The 23,140-nt window shown below is 40.8% G+C and overlaps 1 protein-coding gene across 1 annotated transcript in view; it reads right to left on the bottom strand.

Annotated features, from left to right (window-relative positions):
- Positions 1-23,140, bottom strand: part of tbc1d5 (TBC1 domain family, member 5) — a 377,143-nt gene that overhangs the window by 34,533 nt on the left and 319,470 nt on the right. Inside the window, exons 20-21 of the mRNA XM_052015950.1 lie at positions 22,498-22,664; positions 3,725-3,824 (exon numbers count right to left, since the gene is read on the bottom strand). Of these exons, the coding sequence (XP_051871910.1) occupies positions 3,725-3,824; positions 22,498-22,664 (267 nt within the window). The remainder of the gene's footprint in view (positions 1-3,724; positions 3,825-22,497; positions 22,665-23,140) is intronic.

Genomic DNA, 23,140 nt, shown 5'->3' with positions numbered 1-23,140 from the left:
CAACAAAACACACTGCAGTTACTCACCCAGGCTACTCTGATAACATCTCCACAACCCACAGCCTCTATCATTAAGAAGGGCAAGTGCAGCAGATGGAAGGGAACAGCAACACTCGCAGGTTCACTTTCAAGCTGCACACCAAGCTTGCATGGAAATACATTGTCTGTCCTTCACTGTCAATAGGTCTAAATCCTGGAACTCCATAAACAGCAGCACTGTGGGAGAACCTTCATCAGAAGGAGTCAGCAGTTCAAGAAGATGGCTCATCACCACCCTGTCAAGGATGGGCAATAAATGCTGCCTTTACAGGTGCCAATCAGATCTCGAAAATGAATATATAAAAAAAACTTGAATTGCTTCAAGTACAGTATTAAATCCTTAATGCTGGGGCTTTTAAAAGGACACTTTTACTTCCCTTCAGAGAATCTGTGATGCAGCGTTGGTCGTACCTCTTCAGTGCTTTGAGGTGCCTGCTGTAGACGGTACATACTGCAGAAGCATAGTGGGAGGGCTGGGATCACTGTTGCCTGCAGTCCATGAGCTTTGTGCTTGGCTTGAGGTTTTGATCTTCAAACACTTTTCCAATTGGAAGAGAAACATTAAGTCAGAAATTTCTCATGTCTGGGAATGGAAGACATGCCAAGGAAATTCAAAGGCACCGTGACTGTAACTCAAGAAAGGACACAAATCTGGTTGCAGTCTCTCTGGTGTCTGCCATGGGGCAAGTTATTGCCAGAGTTCTCAACTGCCTCTTCTCAGGGTTAAGTTTGGTTCCTGATTCAGTCCACCTCACCATTCACAGCTTGAGCAGAAATGTGGGGAACAGCAGCAACAACTATACGTGGTCTTTTCTGACCTCACAACTGAGACGGGTAGTTGCAGAAACTCATCTCCATCTTATGTCTGCTACATGTTGGCATGGAAGCCAGAATCTCAAACAAAGTTTAAGAACAGATACAATCTCAGTCAAGCAAGGACCATCATCAACCCAACACTTGCTTTCCATCTTTATTCATGTAATGCTGCTCATCTCCAATAAGCTTTCTGCTGGAGGGGAGTTAACCTACAGGACAAATAGGAAATTGTTCAACCTACATTGCTTCTACTCTAAGAACTGAGGTTACTCCAACCTCAGTGATCAAGCAGCAGTGCACAGATGATGTGCATGTGTCTCTGGAGGCCGAACTCCTGATCATCACTGACTCAGTCACTGAAGTGCAATAGAGGAATGGGCCTTAACATTTAACGTCTGGAAAATACAGTTCCTCCATCAATCTGAGCCCACTGTACAACACTGCTCTGACAAAACCTCTGGAAAGCATGGACCATATCTTGGGAGTGATCTCTTAATGAATGGAAATATAAATGATTCACGATAGCCTTCAGTGTGCCCATAGAATAATGTGGGCTGAAATTATGACCTTTTTCATGCTTTAATGCCATTGGAATGCAGTACTGTAATTATGCTGTTTTGAAACCTAAAAGACCCGTGGCATGCTATTCCTGAGAATATAGAATCATTCTCTGGAGTAACATCTTTGCCTAACAACATAGCTATGAAAAAATAATGGCCAATTTAATTCTTTGGGCATATACCTTTAAAAAGACAATGTAAAATATGTATTACCACAAACATTCTCCTATTAATTTACATTGATGGGAAAGATAAATAGCTAAAAAGATAAAACTGATAGTAATCAGATAACAACACTGAAGTACCAATCTAAATTTCAACCCTGACCAATATGAATTAAAGCAATCTACCTAAAACATTGGGCCAGTTTTGCTGGCTATGGTTTAGTGGTTTTGAAGGGAACTGCCTGCTTTCAGCTATTCAGATGGAAACATGAACCAGATGCATTAGTCACACTTTTGTCACTCCTGCTGGAGCATTACGATAGGTTGGACCTGGCAGGAGATCAGAAACCCCATTCATTTCAATGGGAATTCTCAGTCTGCCTAACGGGTAGAAAAAGTATTTTTTTAAAGATTAATTTGCTTTAGTTTACTATTTTAAATGATTTCTAAATGTTTCAAGGTGTTTTTAATTAAATTTATCTTTTACTTTTTAGTTATTTCAATTTACATATTAAAATGCCTTACTTTGAATACAAGAAAACAGGAGCGGGAGTAGGTCACTAGGTCCTGCAAGCCTGCCCTGCCATTCAATATGATCATGGCTGTTGTGTGCTGGCCTCAGCTCCTCTTCCATGCCAATTCCCCATAGCCCTCAATTCCTCGATCTTACAAAGATTTTCTACCTCCACCTTCAATATACCAAATGATTGGCAGAAATCAGATCGGGGGCAGTGAGTTTCAACTGTAACAAAACCTCCCTATTCTTAAATTCCAACCCCTTCACAATAAAGGCCAACTGTAACATCAAGAAAAATGCATACTGTCACTCACCCAGGCTCCTTCACCAGCACCTCTGAAATTCCTAGCTTCTACCATCAAGGCAAATTCAGGTGCATGGGAATACCACACCTGCAGTTCCCCTTCCCAGACTCATTCCACCCTGACTTGGAGATGCATCACTATTCCTTTGTTGTTGCCGGATCTAACTTTGGGAGCTCTCTCCCCATTAGCATTGCAGGAGTATCTTCATCAGTCCAGGATGGTGGCTAACCATCCTCTTTTCAAAGGCAGTTAGGAATAAACAATAAATGCTACCCTTACCAGTGATACACATCCCATCACTGTATTTTGTAGCTAAATCCCAGTTGCTCAATATATCCAAGACAAAGATCAAAAGATTTTTAGATATTAGGGAAATCAAAGGAAATGTGATTAGTGCTGGAAAATGGTGCTGAGGTAAAAGATCAGCCAAGATCTGATAGAATGTGGAGTAGGCATAAGAGGCCGAATATACTACCCTTGCTTCTGTTTCTAATAGTTTTAGTTGATAGACCATGGTCAACTCTTCCAAAAGATTTTCATTTTACACCTCCAATACTTTTTTGACTGGGTTTTGCTGTGGAGAGTAATTGAGGAGATAAGCAGTCAATACATCAAGGGTAAAATTAATACGGTAAGAAAACTAACCTTGAAATGGAAAATAGCCATTAATGGAAACATTTCAAGTTATGAGACACAGTCACCTTTGATGCAGACACATGAATCAATTCATGAATAACACGCTCAAGATTTTAAAGTGCCCATACTTCATTTGGAGGAATGCACATAAAAACATGCACACATACTTCTGAAATGCAGTTAATGTTGAAAACAAGTACTTTATCATGTCACCAGTCATTTTTGAAAATATAAATAACAACATTAGAACAAAAAACAAATACTTTGATTTGGAAAGTTAGTTCAAAGGCTTTGAATAATTAAAATTCATTAAGGCAACCGATAGATAAATACAGTACATTTAATCCTTTTAGGACATATTATTTCTACCAACAATCTCCAGTACACAAAATGTAAACAAGACAGACCAGCAGTTCAAGTGATTCAAGTGGAATCAACTTAGCTGGTGAGATTTTGTGAATTGGATTTTACTCTAGACAACCATAAATTGTTTACTTTTTTTAAAAATTAGATCCAAAAGTAATATAATTATTTGAAAGATACGATGATGGATAATAGAAAGGAAAACTATGTGCCAATTGCTGAAGAATCATAATTGCCTGTTAATTGAGCAGAAATCTTAAGCATAAAGATACCATATGCACCCATAGGATTTATTTCCCCCAATGACAATACCACCAATACTTACATATGTGCGTATTCATCATCTTGGCACAGAATTTGCACATTGCCTCGAGGTCATTCAGCTGTCCTTGCAGAAAAGAGACCTGGGTCTCCAATTCATCCTCCTGAAATATAAAAGACAGTGAATATTTATAGATCTTTAAACTAACAATATTGGTTCACTCTTATCTCACCAGAATAAGCTGCATAATTGGGGATCGATAAACAATTAAACATGGATGTTTCTGGTTTCAAGATTTAGACAATCAAGCAATCTGATGAATACCTCTGATTTGGAAACAGAATTTGTAAACATTATCCGTTTAGATCTTTAATCACATTTCACATTTAAGGTTCCATTGATAATTTAATGCCATTGAGGTGTGAAAATCCTTTTATTGTGGCTTAACTATCAGATCCGTTCAAAACTAAACAAATATACTAGAATCTATAGAAAGGCACTAATAAATAAAATTACGCTGTGATAATTCATCACTTAACTCTAAACTCTCCTCAACCACAATGAAGCTTAGCTTACAAATGTGGGACTCGTGTCGTCATCCAAAATCAATGAATAGATAATTTAACAAGGCATTACTCCAAGGTCTGCATTATTACCTATCCAATTAGATTCCCTATATACTGAGTTGGGAAACAGGGCATACCAAAGGTTATCAATCCTTGTCAACATTGAGACAACAGTGCTGAAGCCATGTGCACAAGAGCTAATAGATATGCTAGTCAAGCTATTCCAGTAGAGAAATGAAACTGGTACCTGACCATGGTTGTGAGAGGAAAGATCAACAATTTAATCAACAATCCTACTATTCTCATCACATATCCAGGTTGACTTGCTGAGGGCTTTCAGTGATTTTTGCTTTTATTTCAGATTTCCAGTATCTGCAAAATTTTACTTTTGTATTAAGAACCCTAGAGTGGACACTAAATCTTAGTTGCCATGTAAACATCATAACTACAATAGCAACTCTGAAATCAATTTGGTCATGGAGATTTACTGATTAATGTAAATTTAAATTTTTTTGCCATAAGTAGTTTTCTAAATTTTCTAACCTTACCTAAAATAACTTTCCAGAGAAAATCATTCAGCATTATGTGAAATTGTTTTAGGTTTTTTTTGAAAACTGTATTTCTAGGTCTTTTAGCATTTCGCCATTGTTTATTTATTAGAATAAGCCAAGTGAGGGAGAGTTATCCATTGAGAGAAGTAGGATTATTCATTACTCAGCAGCAAATCTTGCTTCTTCACAATTTTACTTTAAAGAGCTGCCCTCTGCTGTACAAACCAAAGTTTTCATTCTGACAGACCAAGATCTATTCTGAAGTTACTTGAGTAAATAGATTAATTAAATAACTAACAGCATTAAATTAGATACGTGTAGAAATTTAAATCAATATTATCATTTTTAATGTATCATGAAATACTGTATATCTGGTGCACAATATCTCTGTGACAATTAATGGATATGGTAGACTGGCATGAAGTTGACATTTTCTTTTAAGGGGGATTGCACAATGTAAACATTTCATTTAGTCATACCCGTTCAACAACTGGTATTACTGACAGAGATTATATGAATATTTTAATATCATAATATCCACATGATGCAGATATTACAATATTATCAAATTAATTCAATGCAGATGTGCTTATACACTATTATTGATCTAATCTGTTGTGCATGCAACACACATCTGAGAATATACTTGCTCTCTTTCGCTGATTTTCACTATCTCCCTACTTCTGCTTCCATATGTTCTTTGATTTTCCACTCCTAATAGCTTTTTTTTTCTGATTCTCTCTCCAACTTCATCTGCTTCTTTTTCTCTTATTTTTAAATTTCAGATTGTGGGTAGTAGGGGCACACATATCTGTAAGCTATATTTATGGTCTGCAGCGGAGGGTAGCAGCATTTGTGGAAAGAGAAACGGTTAACTTTTCACATCCGGGATCCTTTATCAGGTCTGATGCTGCATGGCCTGCTGAGTTTCCCAGCATTTTCTGTTTTTATTTCAGACTTCCAGCCTCTGCAGTTTTGTTTGATTTTTCACTTTAGATGTGGTGAAGTGTTGCATTCAATGGACTCCATTGAACCATAGAACCATACAGCACAAAACAGGCCCTTCGGCCCACCATGTTGTGCCATCTATCAAACCACCCTCACACTATCTAACCCTTACCTCCCGCATATCCCTCTATCTCACATTCCTTCATATGCCTATCCAACAAACTCTTGAACCTGTCCAATGTATCTGCTGCCACCACCACCCCAGGCAGTGCATTCCATGCACCAACCACTCTCTGGGTTAAAAACCTCCCCCTGACATCTCCCCTGAACCTCCCACCCATAACCTTAAAGCCATGCCCTCTCATCTTGAGCATTGGTGCCCTGGGAAGGAGGCGCTGGCTGTCTACTCTATCTATTCCTTTCAATATTTTATATACCTCTATCATGTCTCCTCTCATCCTCCTCCTTTCCAGTGAATAAAGCCCTAGCACCTTAAGCCTTTGTTCATATTCCATACGCTCTAATCCAGGCAGCATCCTGGTAAATCTCCTCTGCACCCTCTCCAACGCCTCCACATCCTTCCTATAATGCGGCGACCAAAACTGAACACAGTACTCTAGGTGTGGTCTAACTAGAGTTTTGTAAAGCTGCATCATCACTTCGCGGCTCTTAAACTCAATCCCATGATTTATGAAAGCTAACATCCCATAGGCCTTCTTAACTGCTCTATCCACCTGTGAGGCAACTTTCAGTGAACTGTGAATATGAACCCCCAGATCCCTCTGCTCCTCCACACTGCTAAGTACCTTGCCATTTACCCTGTACTCTGCCCTGAAGTTTGTCCTTCCAAAGTGTACCACCTCACACTTCTCCGGATTGAACTCCATCTGCCACTTGTCAGCCCAGCTCTGCATCCTATCAATATCCCTCTGTAAGTTCCGACAGCCCTCCACACTATCCACAACACCGCCGATCTTAGTGTCATCCGCAAACTTACTAACCCAGCCTTCCACCCCCTCATCTAAGTCATCTATAAATATCACAAAAAGTAGAGGTTCCAGAACCGATCCCTGCGGGACACCACTAGTCACTGCTCTCCAATCCGAGGGCACTCCTTCCACCACAACCTTCTGCTTTCTACAGGCAAGCCAATTCCTAATCCACACAGCCAAGCTTCCCTGGATCCCTTGGCCTCTGACCTTCTGAAGAAGCCTACCATGAGGAACCTTATCAAACGCCTTACTAAAATCCATATAGACCACATCCACCGCACTACCCTCATCAATCTTCCTTGTCACCTCCTCAAAGAACTCTATCAGGCTTGTGAGGCAAGATCTTTCCTTCACAAAGCCATGCTGGCTGTCCCTAATCAGTCCATGATTCTCCAGGTGTTCATAGATCCTATCCCTTAGAATCCTTTCTAACAGCTTACCCACCACAGATGTAAGTCTGTAATTCCCTGGACTATCCCTACTACCTTTTTTGAACAAGGGGACAACATTTGCCACCCTGCAAACCTCTAGCACCATCCCCGTGGACAACGAGGACTCAAAGATCCTTACCAGCGGTTCAACAATCTCCTCCCTCGCCTCTCGAAGCAGCCTGGGGAAAATCCCATCAGGCCCCGGAGATTTATCTGTCTTGATATTATTTAACAACTTAAACACATCTTCTCTCTTGATATCTACAACCTCGAGAACATTACCCTTACCAGCACTCCCTTCCGTGTCATCAAGACCCCTCTCCTCGGTGAATACTGAAGAGAAGTATTCACTGAGAACTTCTCCCACTTCTGCTGCCTCCAAGCACATTCTCCCACCTTTGTCTTCAATCAGACCTACCTTTACCCTAGCCATCCTCCTACCCTTCACGTACGTGAAAAAGGCCTTGGGATTTTCCTTAACCCTACTAGCCAACGCCTTTTCATGTCCCCTTCTAGCTCTCATCAGCCCTTTCTTAAGTTCCTTCCTCGCTACTCTATATTCTTCACAGGCCCTGTCTGAACCTTGCTGCTTATACCTTATGTATGCTACCTTCTTCTCCCTGTCATTCCACCTCTCTCATCACCCACGGTTCCTTCACTCTGCCATTCCTTCTCTGCCTCACCGGGACATATTTATCCCTAACATCCTGCATAAGATCCCTGAACATCGACCACATCTCCGTGGTACATTTCCCTTCAAAAAGGACATCCCACTTTACACTCCCAAGTTATCTCCTTATAGCTTCATAGTTCGCCCTTCCCCAATTAAATATCTTCTTGTCCTCTCTGCACCTGTCCCTGTCCATGACAATTTTAAAGGTTATGGAGCAATGGTCACTGTCCCCCAAATGCTCACCCACCAATAGATCCTTCACCTGTCCTGGTTCATTTCCTAAAACTAGATCTAGCATTGCATTCCCTCTAGTCGGCCTGTCGACATACTGTGTCAGGAATCCCTCCTGGACACATTTAACAAATTCCGTCCCATCTAAACCTTGGGCACTAAGCAGGTTCCAGTCTATATTTGGGAAGTTGGTCTCCCATTATAACAACCCTGTTATTTTTGCTTCTCTCCAAACACTGCCTGCCAATCTGCTCCTCTATATCTCTACTGCTACCGGGGGGCCTATAAAATACTCCTAGTAGAGTAACTGCTCCTTTCTTGTTCCTTACTTCCACCCATATGGACTCTAGAGATGATCCTTCTACAACATCCATCCTTTCCACAGCCATAAGTGTCCCTGACAAGTACTGCCACCCATCCTCCTCTTCTCCCCCTTTCTTATCCCTCTTAAAACACCGAAAACCAGGAATATTCAATATCCACTCCTGCCTTGACGTCAGCCACATCTCAGTAATAGCCACAATATCATAGTCCCCCATACTTATCCAAGCCCTCAGTTCATCTCCCTTATTCCTGACACTTCTTGCATTTAAGTAAACACACTTCAGTCCATCCACCTTACTACTTTTATAGCCTGTATTCTGCTTCTCCTTCCCCAAAGCCTCTCTACCTGTTTGATCTAACTTTTCCCCATCCCCTTCTTCCTCTGACCTACTCCTCCAGTTCCTTTCCCCCTCACAAACTAGCTTAAACCCTCCCGAACCACCCTAGCAAACCTAGCCGCAAGGATATTGGCCCCCTTCTGGTTCGGGTGTAACCCGTCCTCTCTGTACGGGTCCCACCTTCCCGAGAAGAGATCCCAATGATCCAGAAATCAAACCCTCCCTCCTGCACCAACTTCTCAGCCACGCATTTATCTGCCACCTCCTCCTGTTCCTGCCTTCACTATCGCGTGGCACCGGCAGCAATCCCGAGATTGCTACCCTTGAGGTCCTGTTCCTCAGTCTTTGGCCTAGCTCCCTGAACTCGCTCTTCAGGACCTCATCCACCTTCCTACCTATGTCGTTGGTGCCAACATGGACCACAACTTTTGGCTGCTCTCCCTCCCGCTCGAGAATCCTGTGCACGCGATCAGTGACATCCCGGACCCTGGCACCTGGGAGGCAACATACCATCCGGGATTCATGCTCACTGCCACAGAACCTCCTATCTGTTTCCCTGACTATCGAGTCCCCTATCACTACCGCATGTCTCTTTCCCACTCTTCCTTTCTGAGTAGCAGTACCAGTCCCAGTGCCAGAGGCCTGGTTACTGCAGCTAGGCCCCTGCAGGTCATCCCCCTCAACAGCCTCCAAGGCGGAAAACCTGTTACTGAGGAGAACAGCCTCTGGGGTTCCCTGTTCTGTCTGCCTGCCTGACTTCTTCTTCTTCCTCTTCCCTCCCCTGACAGTCACCATTCTATCTGCATCCTGAACCTCAGATATAACTGCTTTAAGGGGGGGTGACTGCCTCCTGATGGACCGTGTCTACATAACTCTCTCCCTCCCTTATGCTGCGCAGTGTTTGTAGCTGCGATTCCAGCTCATCAACTCTGAGCCGAAGTTCGTCAAGCCTCAGTACTTACTGCAGATGTGGCCATCGTGGACTGCAGCAAGGTCCATGAGTTCCCACATCAAACAGCTGCAGCATATGATCATGTCCTCCATCTGACTACCTTGTTTTTTTACCCCCCCTAGTTAATCCCACCTACAAATCTATAATAGACAACAGGTAAACCTCACCTTTACCTACTTACCAGCTACTTACCCTCCTTGCCCCTTCATGCTGAAGCCCCTTGAGCCAAAGCCCAACCACTCTGTTGCCTCTCACTCAGCTGCCTGCTCCGATGCTGCCCGCTCTATAAGCTGTTTTCTTTTTTAAGCTGCCCGCGCTGCACCTGCGCAGTCCAACTCCCACTCGACTAGTTAGAAAAAACTTTTAAAACACATACTAAAGAAAGTTATAAAAATCTAACCCTTACACTTAAAATCCTAACAAAAACTAACCCTTACACTTAAAACCCTTCCCTTCCCTGACAGTCACCATCTACTTTCTCAATTATTTATGCTTCCCTTACAACCTCTCTGCTTCTTTGTTCCCTGTCCACCACCCATTCCTCTTCCAACCAAACCCATATTCCTATCACTATCCCTGTCTTTTCTCCTCTGAAAAGGTGAGAGGATTTGCTGACTATGATTTATGGTGAGAGATGGTAGAATGGGCAGCACATGTACACGCGGGGGAGGAGATAACTGGCCGACTGACAAGAAAATATGCTATCCTCTAAACACATTCAGTAAGAAGTGGTTTAGTTGTTGGACACATTCACCTGGAGGGTGATTTGGAGGGTAGGTAGACACAATCAGTAGAACTGTGATGACATCTACATATGCTTTGCATGGCAGACAGCAGGAAAGATTAACAGGGTGGTTAGTTAAAATGCTCAATGGTTTGTAAGCCTAACTTGTAAGTATGCTTAATAGGATGGATTGGTAAAATAGCATATAAATTCAGTTGGTAGCTATAAGCATGACTATTGGAAATGGGGCTTGGCTGGCAGGAAGCTGTGGAAGGTATAGGAAGAGGAGAACTCGGCCTGAAAAGCTTTTGTGATGGCAATGTCACTCTTGCTGTTCGTGCTTAAGTTGCTAATGTAGCAAATATATTTCACCTGTCTCTATTTTGACACGTTGCTGGCAGTAGCAAATGCTACCTTTAATGTAGAAAGGAGAAAGGTTATATTTTAATGGCATGAGTGACAAAGTTGTTTGTCGTCTTTTAGACAGAAAAGCAATCTGAGGATTTGTATAACAAATCTATCGTTAGCAGAAAAGCATGCTTGCCTAGATATTCAACCTAAGTCAGAAGTGCTAAACCTGTTCTACAATAGCACTGGCACACTCTACTCTGCTTCTGAGATTCGGTTCCATTTAAGCAAACGACGCTAAATTTTGGAAGCAAAGTAGAATTTGCAGCTACCATTACATATAGTGCTGCCAAGAGGGAATTAAATTTTGCATTGCAATCTTGTAAACATACGCATAGAAATGAAACTTCACAAGTTGACTGGGACTAATAACCTGCAGAAGGATTTCTCAATCAATCACTTCAAACCTTCACCCAATTCAATGACCTGAAGCAGAAAATCCAATCAGAGAAAACATAGTAATGAAAATGCTGAGGGGAATACAATATCAAATTGCAAACATAAATACTCATTCACACAAAAATTCCCCAAGTTCCGAGTCCCTAGAAATATTTATCTAGAAAGTCCAAAATATCAATATTACAACAATCAGTAAATAAGATAAGAAATAAGATACACATGATTCTATAATAGTATGCAACCTCCCTCATTCCAGGATCAAAGGGCGGCACTGAATGGATGCACAGCAGGGGGAGGGTGAATAACTAGAGGTCATGGGCAATATCATTATCAATGAGATAGGTAGAAAGAGGAATGAGGTCCTACAGGTTGACTTTAGGGAGTTAGAAAAGAGGTTGAAAAGCAGGATCTCAAAGATAGTGATCTACATATGCTAGTGAGTCCAGAAATAGGAAGATAGAACATCTGACTGTGGCTGGAGAGATGATGCATTAGGAAAGGCATCAGATTCCTGGCAAAATCAGAAGGGAGAGTATGTAAAGCAGGAAACAGAAGATAGAAGTTCATATGAAGGAGTATTTAGTAAGTAGTGAAGACAGTCGTGCAGGGCAATGTTAGGGGTAATGATAACCAGCATTTTAGGAAGTGGCAAAGTGTACAAGTATCAGCAAACAGTGTCAGAGCAAGGAAAAATAATAAGATAAAATCAAAGGCTCTTTTATCTGAATGCAAGATCGATAGTTGACAGCATAAACTTAAATAAACAGGTTTTATCTGATTGCTGTTAAAAAAGTGGTTGCAAGATGACCAATACTGGAAACTGAATATTCAAGGGTATTTGACATTTTGGAAGGATATTTAGAAAGGAAAAGAAAATAGCGTAATAATCAATAATGAGACCACAGCTGTGTTGAGGAATGATACTGGGTCAGAATCTGAAGATGTACAATCAATTTGGATGAAAACAAGATCTCAGTGGTGCAAGTATAAGTGTCCCCTAACAGTAGCTATGTTGTAGGAAAGAATATCAATCAAGAAACAATGGGATTTGTAGGAAAGGTGCTCCAATTATCATTATTATCAAATGGGCAAATGTAGCACTGAAGACAAGTGCACATAACATACTTGCAATAGTTTCTTAGAGCAACATATTGAAGAACCAACCAGGGACGGGATGGACTAATGATCTCACAGTAAAGGATCTCCAGGGAATGAGTAATCAGAGCATGGTAAAATTTCAATTTCAGTTTGAGGGTGAAAAACCTGCGTCCGAAACTAGTGCTCTAAACTTAAAACATGCCAATTACAGTGGTATGACGAAACAGTTGCCTGAAGTGAACTGGGAAAATAGAGTAAGATGGTAGGTCAGTAGTGGCGGACATATAAGGAGCTATTTCATAAATCTGAACAAAGTTTCAATGCAGTGAGAAGGAAAGATTCTATAAAAAGGATGCACCATCGATGGCTAATGAAGAAACTGGGAAGTTACGGATTGTATCCAGTATTGGGAGATTTTTAGAATCAGGCAAAGAATGGCTAAAATAATTATAAGAGCATTAGAAACAGGAGCAGAAGGCAGCCATTTGGGCCTCTGTCCCTGCTCTGTCATTCATCGAGGTTATGCTCTCGTCTTCTACTTCACCATCATTTTCCTGCACTATTCACAAATCCCTTAATTCCCCTAATATCCAGAAATCTATCAATCTATAATTTGAATGAACTCAATAATCGAGACTCCAAAGTCCTCTGGAGTAAAAGACTCAAAGGACTCACATAGTCTGCATGAAGAAAGTTCTCTACATCTCTCTGTTAAATGGCCTAACAGTCACTTAGAGACTTTGCAGCCAGGGGAAACATACTCCCTGAAACAAGACCAGTAAGAGATAAAATTAGAAGCACTCAGCAGGTCAGGCAGCATCTGTGAAAAGAGAAACAGAGGTAATGTCGAGACATTACCTCTGTTTCTGTTTCTACAGATGCTGCATAATCTGAGTGTTTACAACATTTTCTGTTCATAATTTCAGTTTTCCAGCATCTGTGGTTTCAACGATTTTCAAGTTGTGTAAGAATATTGTAAGTTTTAATGAGAATTCCACTTAGTCTTCTGAACTTTAATGATCACAGGCCAAGTTGACTTAATCTTTCTTCATACAACAAACCCACCATCTCTGGAACCAGTCCAGTGAATCTTCGCACCATTCCTTCTATGGCAAATATATCCCTTTTCAAGTAAGGAGGCCAAAACTGTACACAATAAAAATGTATTACTGCAATTATAAAGAGCCTCAATTGCGGTAAGACATCTTTATTTTTGTACTCAAATCTGCTTGGTGTTACTACATCCTTAAATAAAGATTTCCTACTACGGATGTTGAGGAAATAGGATAAGAGGTAGTAAATACAATAAACTAACGTATAATATGAAGTAGAAATAGTAAGTAATAGCTTCTACAGGTATATTAAAAAGGAAGAGGTTAGCTAAAATGAACATTGGTTCTTTAGAGGATGAGATTTGGGTATTAAAACAAGTGGAAGCAGAGAAACAACAGACTCTAAGTAATTATTTTGGATCAGTCTTCACTCAGAAGACACGAAAAACATATCAATGATCACTGATAGTCAAGGGTCGAAGGAGGAACTTTGAACAGTCTCTTTAAAGAAGTGGCTGCAAAGATAGTGGATTCTTTGGTTGTTATCTGTGAAAAATTGCCTGGATTCTGAAGAAGTCCCAGAAGACTGGAAAACCTTAAATGTAACGGCGTTATTCAAGAGAGTGAGGCAGAAAGCATGAAACCAGTTTGAGGCCAGTTAGATTAGCAGATGTTATTGGGAAAATGCAGGTATCCATTATTAAGGAGGTAATTGTAGTACATTTGGAAAATTATAAATCAGGAGTTTTAAAAGAAAAATTGTGTTTTACTAATTTGCTATAGGTCTTTGAGGATATAAAAAAACATGGTGGATGCAGGGTATTTGGATTTCTGGAAAGCATTCAGTAAGGTGCTATGTGAAAGGTACTGCACAAGAACACACAGGGTTGGGGGTTATCTATTGGCATGGATGGGGGAGTGATGAACTAACAGAAAACAGAGTTGTTAAAAAGTAACTGGTGGGTGGGTGGGCAGTGGGAGTTTGCAAAGGAATCAGTGCTGGGGCCTCAACTGCTTACAATCGATTTTAGTGACTTGGATGAAGGGACTGAATGTGCTACAACCAAATTTGTTGATGATACAAACATAGATAGGTTACCAAGTTGTGAGGCGGAAATAAAGAGCCTGTAACAGGACATCGATGGGCTAATTGACTGCACAAGAACTTGGCAGATGGAGTATACTGTACGAAAATATGAGGTTATCCACTTTGGAAGGAAGTATAAAAGAACAAATTATTATTTAGATTGAGTAAGACTGTAACACGTTGCAGTACAAAGTGATCTGGAAATCCTAGTGCATGAAACACAAAGAGCTGGCTTGCAGATACAAGAGATAGTTAGGAAGATGAATGGAAGTTGGTCTCTCTTGCCAAGGAGTATAAAGTATAATAGTAGGAAAGTTCTGATACAACTTTGCAGAGTGCTGGTGAGACTGTACAGTATTGAACAATATTTAAGGTAGGATGTACTTGTGTTGGAGGCAGTTCACTTGATAGATTCATGCGACTAAGAGGTTGACTACTGAAGTGAGGGTGAGTAAGTTGGTCCTATAGGAGTTTGGAAGAATGAGAGGTAATCTGATTGAAACATATAAAATACTGAGGGAGATTGACAGGATGGATGCTGAGGATACTTCCCCTGGTGGGAGTAACTCAAACTATACAGCATACTTTTAGGATGGAGGAATTTCTTTTTAAAGGAGGACTAATATTGAGTCATCCTTTTAGGGGAAGAGTTTTCTTTTTAAAGAGGATCTGGACTCTAGAATTCTCCAACATAGAGCACTGTAGCGGAGAGTCATTATATATACAGCAGTTAAGGCACAGATTGACAGACATTTGAATTACAAGTAAATCCAGGAATATGAGGAAACAGCAGGAAAGTGGTGTTGAGGCCAAGATTAGATGATTTATGATCCTGTCAAATGGTGAAGCAGCTTCAAGGGGGCTGATTGGCCTACTCCTATTCCTGTTTCTTATGTTCTTATACTTCACTTGAAAACATATATCGGTCTTTGATAAAATCCACAAAAAAAAGTTCTTCATATAAGTCTTGAGTAACATTTGGTTTCCCACTACCTAGTTAGCATATGGCTACCTCTCTTGGTTATTCCATTATTGACACATCAGCATTTCTTTTTGCACTACTTCATTCTGCACTACTAGCTTTGCACTATTCTGTTGTCTTACACTTATTGCTGTATTTATTGTTGTATTTATTATTATCATGTATACTTCGTGTGAACAAAGAATTTCATTGCATCCTGGTGTATATTAACATAAACCAATCTGAATCCCAAAAATATCTGTTGCACGCTTTTACAGTGTTCATGTCCTTAATCATGCTGAGAACGAAACTTGTACATGTATTCTTAACATATTCATGTGGAGTAAGGAGAGAATCGAATCTGGCTAAATATCTTCTGAAGTTAGTGGATAACCTGGTGTATTTTCAATCTAATAAAGGCATGCAGTGATTTGCCCTTCCACCTACTCTCAGTAACTGCTCTAAGTCAGGCCAAATTTTACAGCTTCTGACATTGCTTCTACTGGCTGAAATGAACTCTGTTGTGTTAGTACCATTACAATAATGAGCAGTGCGGCTTAAGGGCTGGTTGGATTGGAGGAGGAAAGTTTGTGCTTTTAATTGGATGTTAGGATTTATAACTTCTCAAAAGTCTCTGAAGAATTATTCTGATTGTCTCACTAAGTGAGGAACTTATTCATACTCTGAATTAGAAATCAATAAAAGCTCAAACCTTGATTCCATCTATATTACAACAAATATGAATCAGTTGGCCTGTTTAATGTCATTATACAGGCTTTTGCACAGCAGTAGAAGGAAACTAAACCACTCCCTATGTGCTTCATTCTCCTCAGATTTATTTACTAGTGAGGTCCTGAACCTATTGATTGGTGTTAAGTTGGTCAAACACAGGGTGATTACATATGAGGTTACTGGATGTATTTTTGTCCTCATCATCTTTTCCTAATTCTTCAGCCTCCAAGTACAAAAGTGGATTAAGTTCTCAGTGCCACAGATCTCTATATATTATATTCTCTCATAGACATATGAGTGACTTCAAACAATGACATATAGCTTTTGGCTTATGATCACACTTTTCTCTTCATTCATGACTGGAAATCAGATGTCGACCTTTGAGCTTTGAGTAGAAAGCCAGCTCCACGCTGAGAGAAAGCAGAACACATAACCAATAACAAATGGAAACATACTGGTAGACTTGTGAGGATGCCAAGGCCATGACTTATGATTTAGTGCATTGGCAATGATGTTCCTTTATGTTAATGGCTACACCCGAAGGCAAGGCTGATTTGTGTCCAGTGCTGGAAAGGGATGTGTCATAACGGCAGTTCTTCACCATTCATCAAAAGTTATTTTTCTTGTTTTTATCCTTGTTTTGTTTTTATTCTTGTTTCCTTTTTTTTGCTAGAATTTCATTTATCATTATTAACTGAGTTTCTGTTTAACAACCTGGGGGTAAAATGCGATAGCTATAGAGGCAGGGGTTCATGCTGCACATAGCGTACATTCATTGTTTCTGATGCACACACTATGGCTACTTCGTACTTCCAGCCTCTTTGAAAGGTTGTTACATGTACCAAGGCCAATGCTACCATCGGTTGGCAACAGAGGGACAATATCAGGAGCGGGTGATGCCACTTAAATTAGTCTGTAGCCTTTAACGTTCTGAAACCCAGTCTGACCTTGCAGACATTGAAGAGTAGCCAATGAAACAAAGTGTGGTCTCTCAATATATTTAAATACTGAAGTGAGATCCTGGAAAGAGGTAGTGGATGTCAGAACAAATACTGGATAAGATGGAGCTTCAACAAGATGATATTTCCTTAGGGAACTGCTGCCTATCCACCCTCTCGCATTTAGTGCCATTTCAACCTCTGATCTCAACACTGCAATGCAGAAGCTAAAGGAGTGCTGGAGGTCAGAGCTCCTGCCTGCTGATGGACATCCTTGAGCCCAGTGGAGATTCTGTATTGTATTGAGCTGAGGGGCCAAATACACCTGGCATCAAGCCCCTCATCATTACGCCTTGTTTAATTCTTGCTCTGCCTCATGGAACAACTATGGTGTAGACGCTTCCAGTACATTGGATCCTGAGGGGTCAATGTGACCGGATATCTATCTGAAGGAAGTCAGAAGTCCTCCATATAAGCAAGTATGAAGGCAGTGGGAAGCAGGTGGTGTAATGGTCAATGCCAGGGGTCGAGACCTGGTGTCTTGGTTTCAACTTTGAAAGAAACAACCTCACAAGTGGTTAAGGTCAGTAAAGCTCAAACCTAATCTTCAAAGAGTCCACCAGTGACACAAGTACTGAACACTAACTACTAATCCGAGCCATATAAACCCAATATTTCTCAATTGTTCAGTTGGGGCTGTTTCAGCTGAATCAGGCTGGGACCAGTATCCCAGTTGATCATCCTGGACTGTAAATATGGTTTTAAATTAAATATTGGCAAGGCGTGGAAATTTAGTAAGTTAAAGAGAAAGTACAACGCAAAGGTTCAGGATAACAAAAATTGTAATAATAACCAGAGTCAGTCAGGGATGGACAGTGCATACAGGCATAACAACATACCTTCAATTGGAATCAGAACAGGGAAAAGAGTAAAAAGACAAAACCGAAGGCTGAATCGGTTGATGTGGTACATTTGGATTGTGGAAGGTCTTTGATAAGTTCTGATAAGAAATTATTATTGAACAAATTATAATCTATGGCATTGGATGTAACAGAAAATAGAGAGCAGGAATAAATGCATTAGTTTTGTTTCTGAGGCTGTGACTAGTGGGATGTCATAGAGGCCCTTGCTGTTCACAGTTTAGATGAGGGGATCAGATATATTCAGTACACTGATGACACAAAGTTGGGTGTCAGTGTTTTCTATGAGAAGGCGGCTTTGGGGAGATATAGTGAATGGACAAGGTTATGGCAGATGGAAAAAATAGAAAGCGAAAGGATTTTTTAAATGGTGAGAGATTGAAAGTTGTTGGTATTCAGTGGCATCTCGATATCCTTGTGCACAAGTCATGGAAAATTAATATGCAGGTACATTAAGTAATTAGGAAGCCCAATGATATGTTAGGTTTTATTGTAAGAGGATTTGACAACAAGGGTAAAGATGTCTTGCTCCAATTATATGGTCCCTGGTGAGAACGCACCAGGAATATTAGGGATATCTCTAATATTAGTCTCTTTATCTAAAATATATACATGATAGGAGTGTAGCAAAGGTTTATCAAATTGATTCCTGGTTGGCTAATTTATCCTGTGAGGTGAAAATATGCAGATTGGGCCCATACTCTCTTAAGGTTAAAAGAATGAGATGTGATCTCATAGAAATATACAGCATTTTTTCAGAGCTGGACAGGGTAAAATAAAAAGGGCTGTCGTTTCACTTGGCTGGGGTATCTTGGATCATGGATCATCATCTCAAAATAAGGGGTAGGCGATTGGGTACAGAGGTAAGATGAAATTTCTTCACTCAGAGGGTAGTTAATCTTTGGACTTCTGTACCAAAATAGCTGTAGAGACTCAGTTCATGCTCCCTTCCAAACTGGCAGCACTCTGTTCACTAAGAATGCTGATATTGTTATTAAATGCGCCTACAAGGATGGTGCTGTTGCGGTTTGATGATCTGACCTCTGCCTTGCAGATACCTCCTCATATCTCCCCCTGGACCATAACCCCACTATCAAACATCAGACCACTGTCTCCCAAACCGTCATGGTCCTTCATTTCCTTAGGAGCCCTGCAGTTTCCCAGCTTCTCCTAATAGGCCCATTGTTTCAGCCTGCTCTTGCCCCACTGAACTTATTTCGTCATATCTTTTCTCTCCTGGTCCAGTCCCTTCCCACTTACATCTGTGACACTTGTGGTGCCCTCTGCCACTTTGACAATTTCCAATTCCCCAGTCCCAACCAGCTCATCTTTATCATGGACTACATTCCCTCTACACCTTGATCACACATCAGGATGGCCTGAGGACCCTCTGCTTCTTCCTTGAGCAGAGACCCAACCAGTTCCCCTCCATAAATACAATCATTCGCCTGGCTGAACTTATCCTCACATTAAACAACTTCTCCTTCAACTCCATTCACTTTCTCCAAATCAAAGGTGTTCACATGGGTTCAAGCTACACCCGCCTTTTTGTGTGATATGTGGATAAGTATTTGTTACAGTCCTATACAGGTACCCTTTCTCAACACTTTTTCTGGTACATCGACAGCAGTATTGCTGCTGCTTTCTGCACTCAAACCCTAGACCCTGGCAATATTTAAGAACCCCAAAGGTACCCGAGTCGAGGTAGCCTGCCTGACAGACAACCGATTTGTTACCTTGAATATGTATAACCTCCACCACTGGTGAACCATGAGGCAGTACATACAATCTGTGAGATGCATTGCGGCACCTCCTAACCCTGTGACATGTACTGCCTGGGGTAGGGGTTGGAGACATAGTGGCATAACCACCTCCAAGCAAAACACACCATTCTGACTTGTAAATATATTGCTGCTCCTTCATTATGAAAATTTGCAGAATATAGACCAGTTACAGATATGTGCGGAGATATAGCAGATAGAGTTTAATCTGGGCAAGTGGGAGGTGTTGCACTTTGGGAGGTCAAATGTAATAGGAAAGTATACAGTTAATGGCAGGACCCTTAACTGCATTGAGGTACAGAGGGATCTTGGGGTCCAAGTCCATAGCTCCCTGAAAGTGGCCACACAAGCAGAAAGGGTGGTAAAGAAGGTGTATGGCATATTTGTCTTCAGTGGTCGGAGCACTGAGTATAAGAGTAAATCATGTTGCAACTACATAAAAGTTTGGTTGGACTGCACTTGGGAGTATTGCGGGTAATTCTGGTCTCCAAGTTACAGGAAGGATGTGGAAGCTTTGGAAAGGGTACAGAAGAGGTTTACCAGGATGCTGCCTGGATTAGAGGGTCTGAGCTATAAGGAGAGGTTGGACAAACTTGGGTTGTTTTCTCTGGGGCATTGGAGGCTAAGGGGAGACCTGATAGAAACTTATAAAATTATGGAAGGCATAGACAGAATCTTTTTTTCCCAGGGTAGAAATGTCAAGTACTAGAAGACATGCATTGGAGCTGAGGGGGGAAAGTTTAAGGGAGATGTACAGGGCAAATCTTTTTTCTACACAGAGAGTGGTAGCTGTCAGGAAAGGGCTGCCAGGTGTAGTGGTGGAAGCAGATATGATAGTGTCGTTTAAGAGACTTTTAGATAGATACATGAATCTGCAAGGAACGAAGGGATATGGATCTTGTGCATGCAATAGACATTTAATTTGATTTAGCATCGTGTTCGGCACAGACATTGTGGGCCAATGGGCCTCTTTCTGTGCTGTACTGTTCTGTTTTAGGGTGTAAAATTCTGAATACAGTTAACACATGGAATACAGCAGTTGAAGAAAGCAGGTCTCCAGTGCCTTCAGAGGGGAAACAGCAATGGGTAATAAAGTTGACTCATTACAGGTAATTATCTGGCTGTGACTGGTTAGATAAGCTGGAAGACAGTGTGGGTACTGTGTTAAAGGCTGCAGACAGGTTGAGAAGGATAAGTGTGTCCAGTTTTCCACTGCTTAACTCTCAGAGAATGTCACTTCTGACTTTGCTAAGAGCTATATAGTCATCTTTATCTTATAGTGAACTAGGAGGGGGGCATTCAGTCCATCAGTCCCAAGCTGGCCCACAAGTGAGTAATCCAATTAGTCCTGTTCCCTCTCACCTCATCTTGTTGCAATTTATTCTCTTCCACATCTGCCCATTAGCTGCCATTAAGTTACACTAAAGAGTGATTTACAGTAGCCAATTGACCAACCAGCACATTTGGGGATCTGGGAGGAAACCAGAGCACCCAGGGGAAGTTCATGTGAGAGAGTATCCAAACTTCACACAGGCAGTACAGAAGTCAGGATCAAACATGGGTCCCTAGAGCTGTGAGGCAGCAGTGTAAACTGCTGCACCACTGTGCAACCTCAGAAGAAAGCACTGCAACTCCAAAGCATGGGTTACAACTGAACTGTCTAAAGATGAGAAGAGTATATGGACCAATTATGAAAAACACGATGATGCTGGAGGAACTCAGCAGGCCAGGCAGCATCCATGGAGAAAAGCAGGTGGTCAACATTTCGGGTCAGGACCCTTCTTTGGGACTGAAGAAAATGGGAAGCCCAATATATAGGAGGGAAAAGCAGAGCAGTGATAGGTGGACAAAAGAGGGGCGGTGGGGTGGGCACAGGATGGTGATAGGTAGATGCAGGTAAGAGATAGTGATAGGCAGGTGCAGGGGAGGAGGGGAGAGCAGATTCACCAGGAGAGAGGGAAAAAAAAAGTAGAAGAAAAGAGGCTGGGAAAGGGAAGAAGAGAAGAAGCAAGGTGGGGGTGGGTGTTTGTGGGGAAGGGGGGTGGGAATCACCTAAGGTGGGAGAATTCAATATTCTTGCTGTTAGGCTGCCAAGTTCCAAGATGGAAAATGAGGTGCTGTTCCTCCAGTTTGCACTTGGAATTCTCCTGGCAGTGGAGGAAGCCGAGGACTGACATATCAGTGATAGTGTGGGAGGGGGAGTTGAAGTGACTGGCAATGGGGAGATGCAGGTCGCGGTTACGGACAGAGCACAGGCATTTTGCGAAATGGATCCATTATTCCACTCGTACATTAAAGAGTTTTAACAATGGGTATTTATAAGAATGCCTTTGTGACTATATACTTCAATGATAATGAGGTCTGAAAGGTTAATTACAATGCTATTCACACCGCCTTTAGGTGTGAAAATATTTAGATAAATTATCATGTTTAATTCAGTAGTTACTGGAGATACCTTAATCAAGAATTTAAATATCTAACAATTCTATTACAGTGAAGGTATTTGACAAACATATGATTTGTGGTATAAGGGAAAAAATAATTTTCTGCTGGTAAAGAAATAAAATTAAATTGGTTAATGTATTACTGCAAGAAACAACAGGAAATTTATGTAAATCAGAGTATAATAATTATGATATAGAAATAACTCTATACAAATACATACTATACAAATCTTGTAACTTGGCAAGCTCTTACTTTTAATATGGTTGTTTTACGGAAAGGACTCACCACATCTTTTCGGCCACCCATAGTTTTACTATGCGATCGTGAACGAGAGATTGTACTAAAGAATGAATCCTTTTTAGCAGTAGAATGTGGAGGGGATGCTGTGTTATCTTTTGCAGTGAGCAGACTCTCAGTACTAGGTGAGGAACTAACATGACTGGCACCGTGACCTAAGGGAAATAGTTCAAAAGACCATAAAAATTACCAAAATGATTTCATAATGTGTGCTTCAAAAGCCGTTTGCTTCTCTTCTATATTATATTTGGTAGGTATTATAGAATTTATTAACAATAGTGACTTATTCAACCTGGAATATCAAAAATAGACCTGAAGTGTGCAAAACATTACTAATACATTATTCAATGTGTATCTTATTCTCAAAATCTAGTTTCCTTCTGCATTACAACAGTAACAACACTTCAAACAATACTTTCTTGAGGCACAAAATAAATGCAGGTATTTCTTCAAAGATTTCAAACATGAACTCAGTCACTAAAAAGTAATCCATATGAAAAAAAACTATCAACATCAATTTGAAACAAAATTTCCAAATATAACTGACCTGAGACTGATTAAACATATAGTATTTCAAATTTGAAAAAAGCCTGTGAACTAACTTACCTCTGTTCAAAAGCTATAGTTCTTA

This window comes from Pristis pectinata, chromosome 5 (assembly GCF_009764475.1).
Source record: "Pristis pectinata isolate sPriPec2 chromosome 5, sPriPec2.1.pri, whole genome shotgun sequence".
NCBI lineage: Eukaryota > Metazoa > Chordata > Chondrichthyes > Rhinopristiformes > Pristidae > Pristis > Pristis pectinata.
The sequence above is the reverse complement of the archived record's forward strand: the minus strand, read 5'-3'. Positions and strand labels throughout refer to the sequence as shown.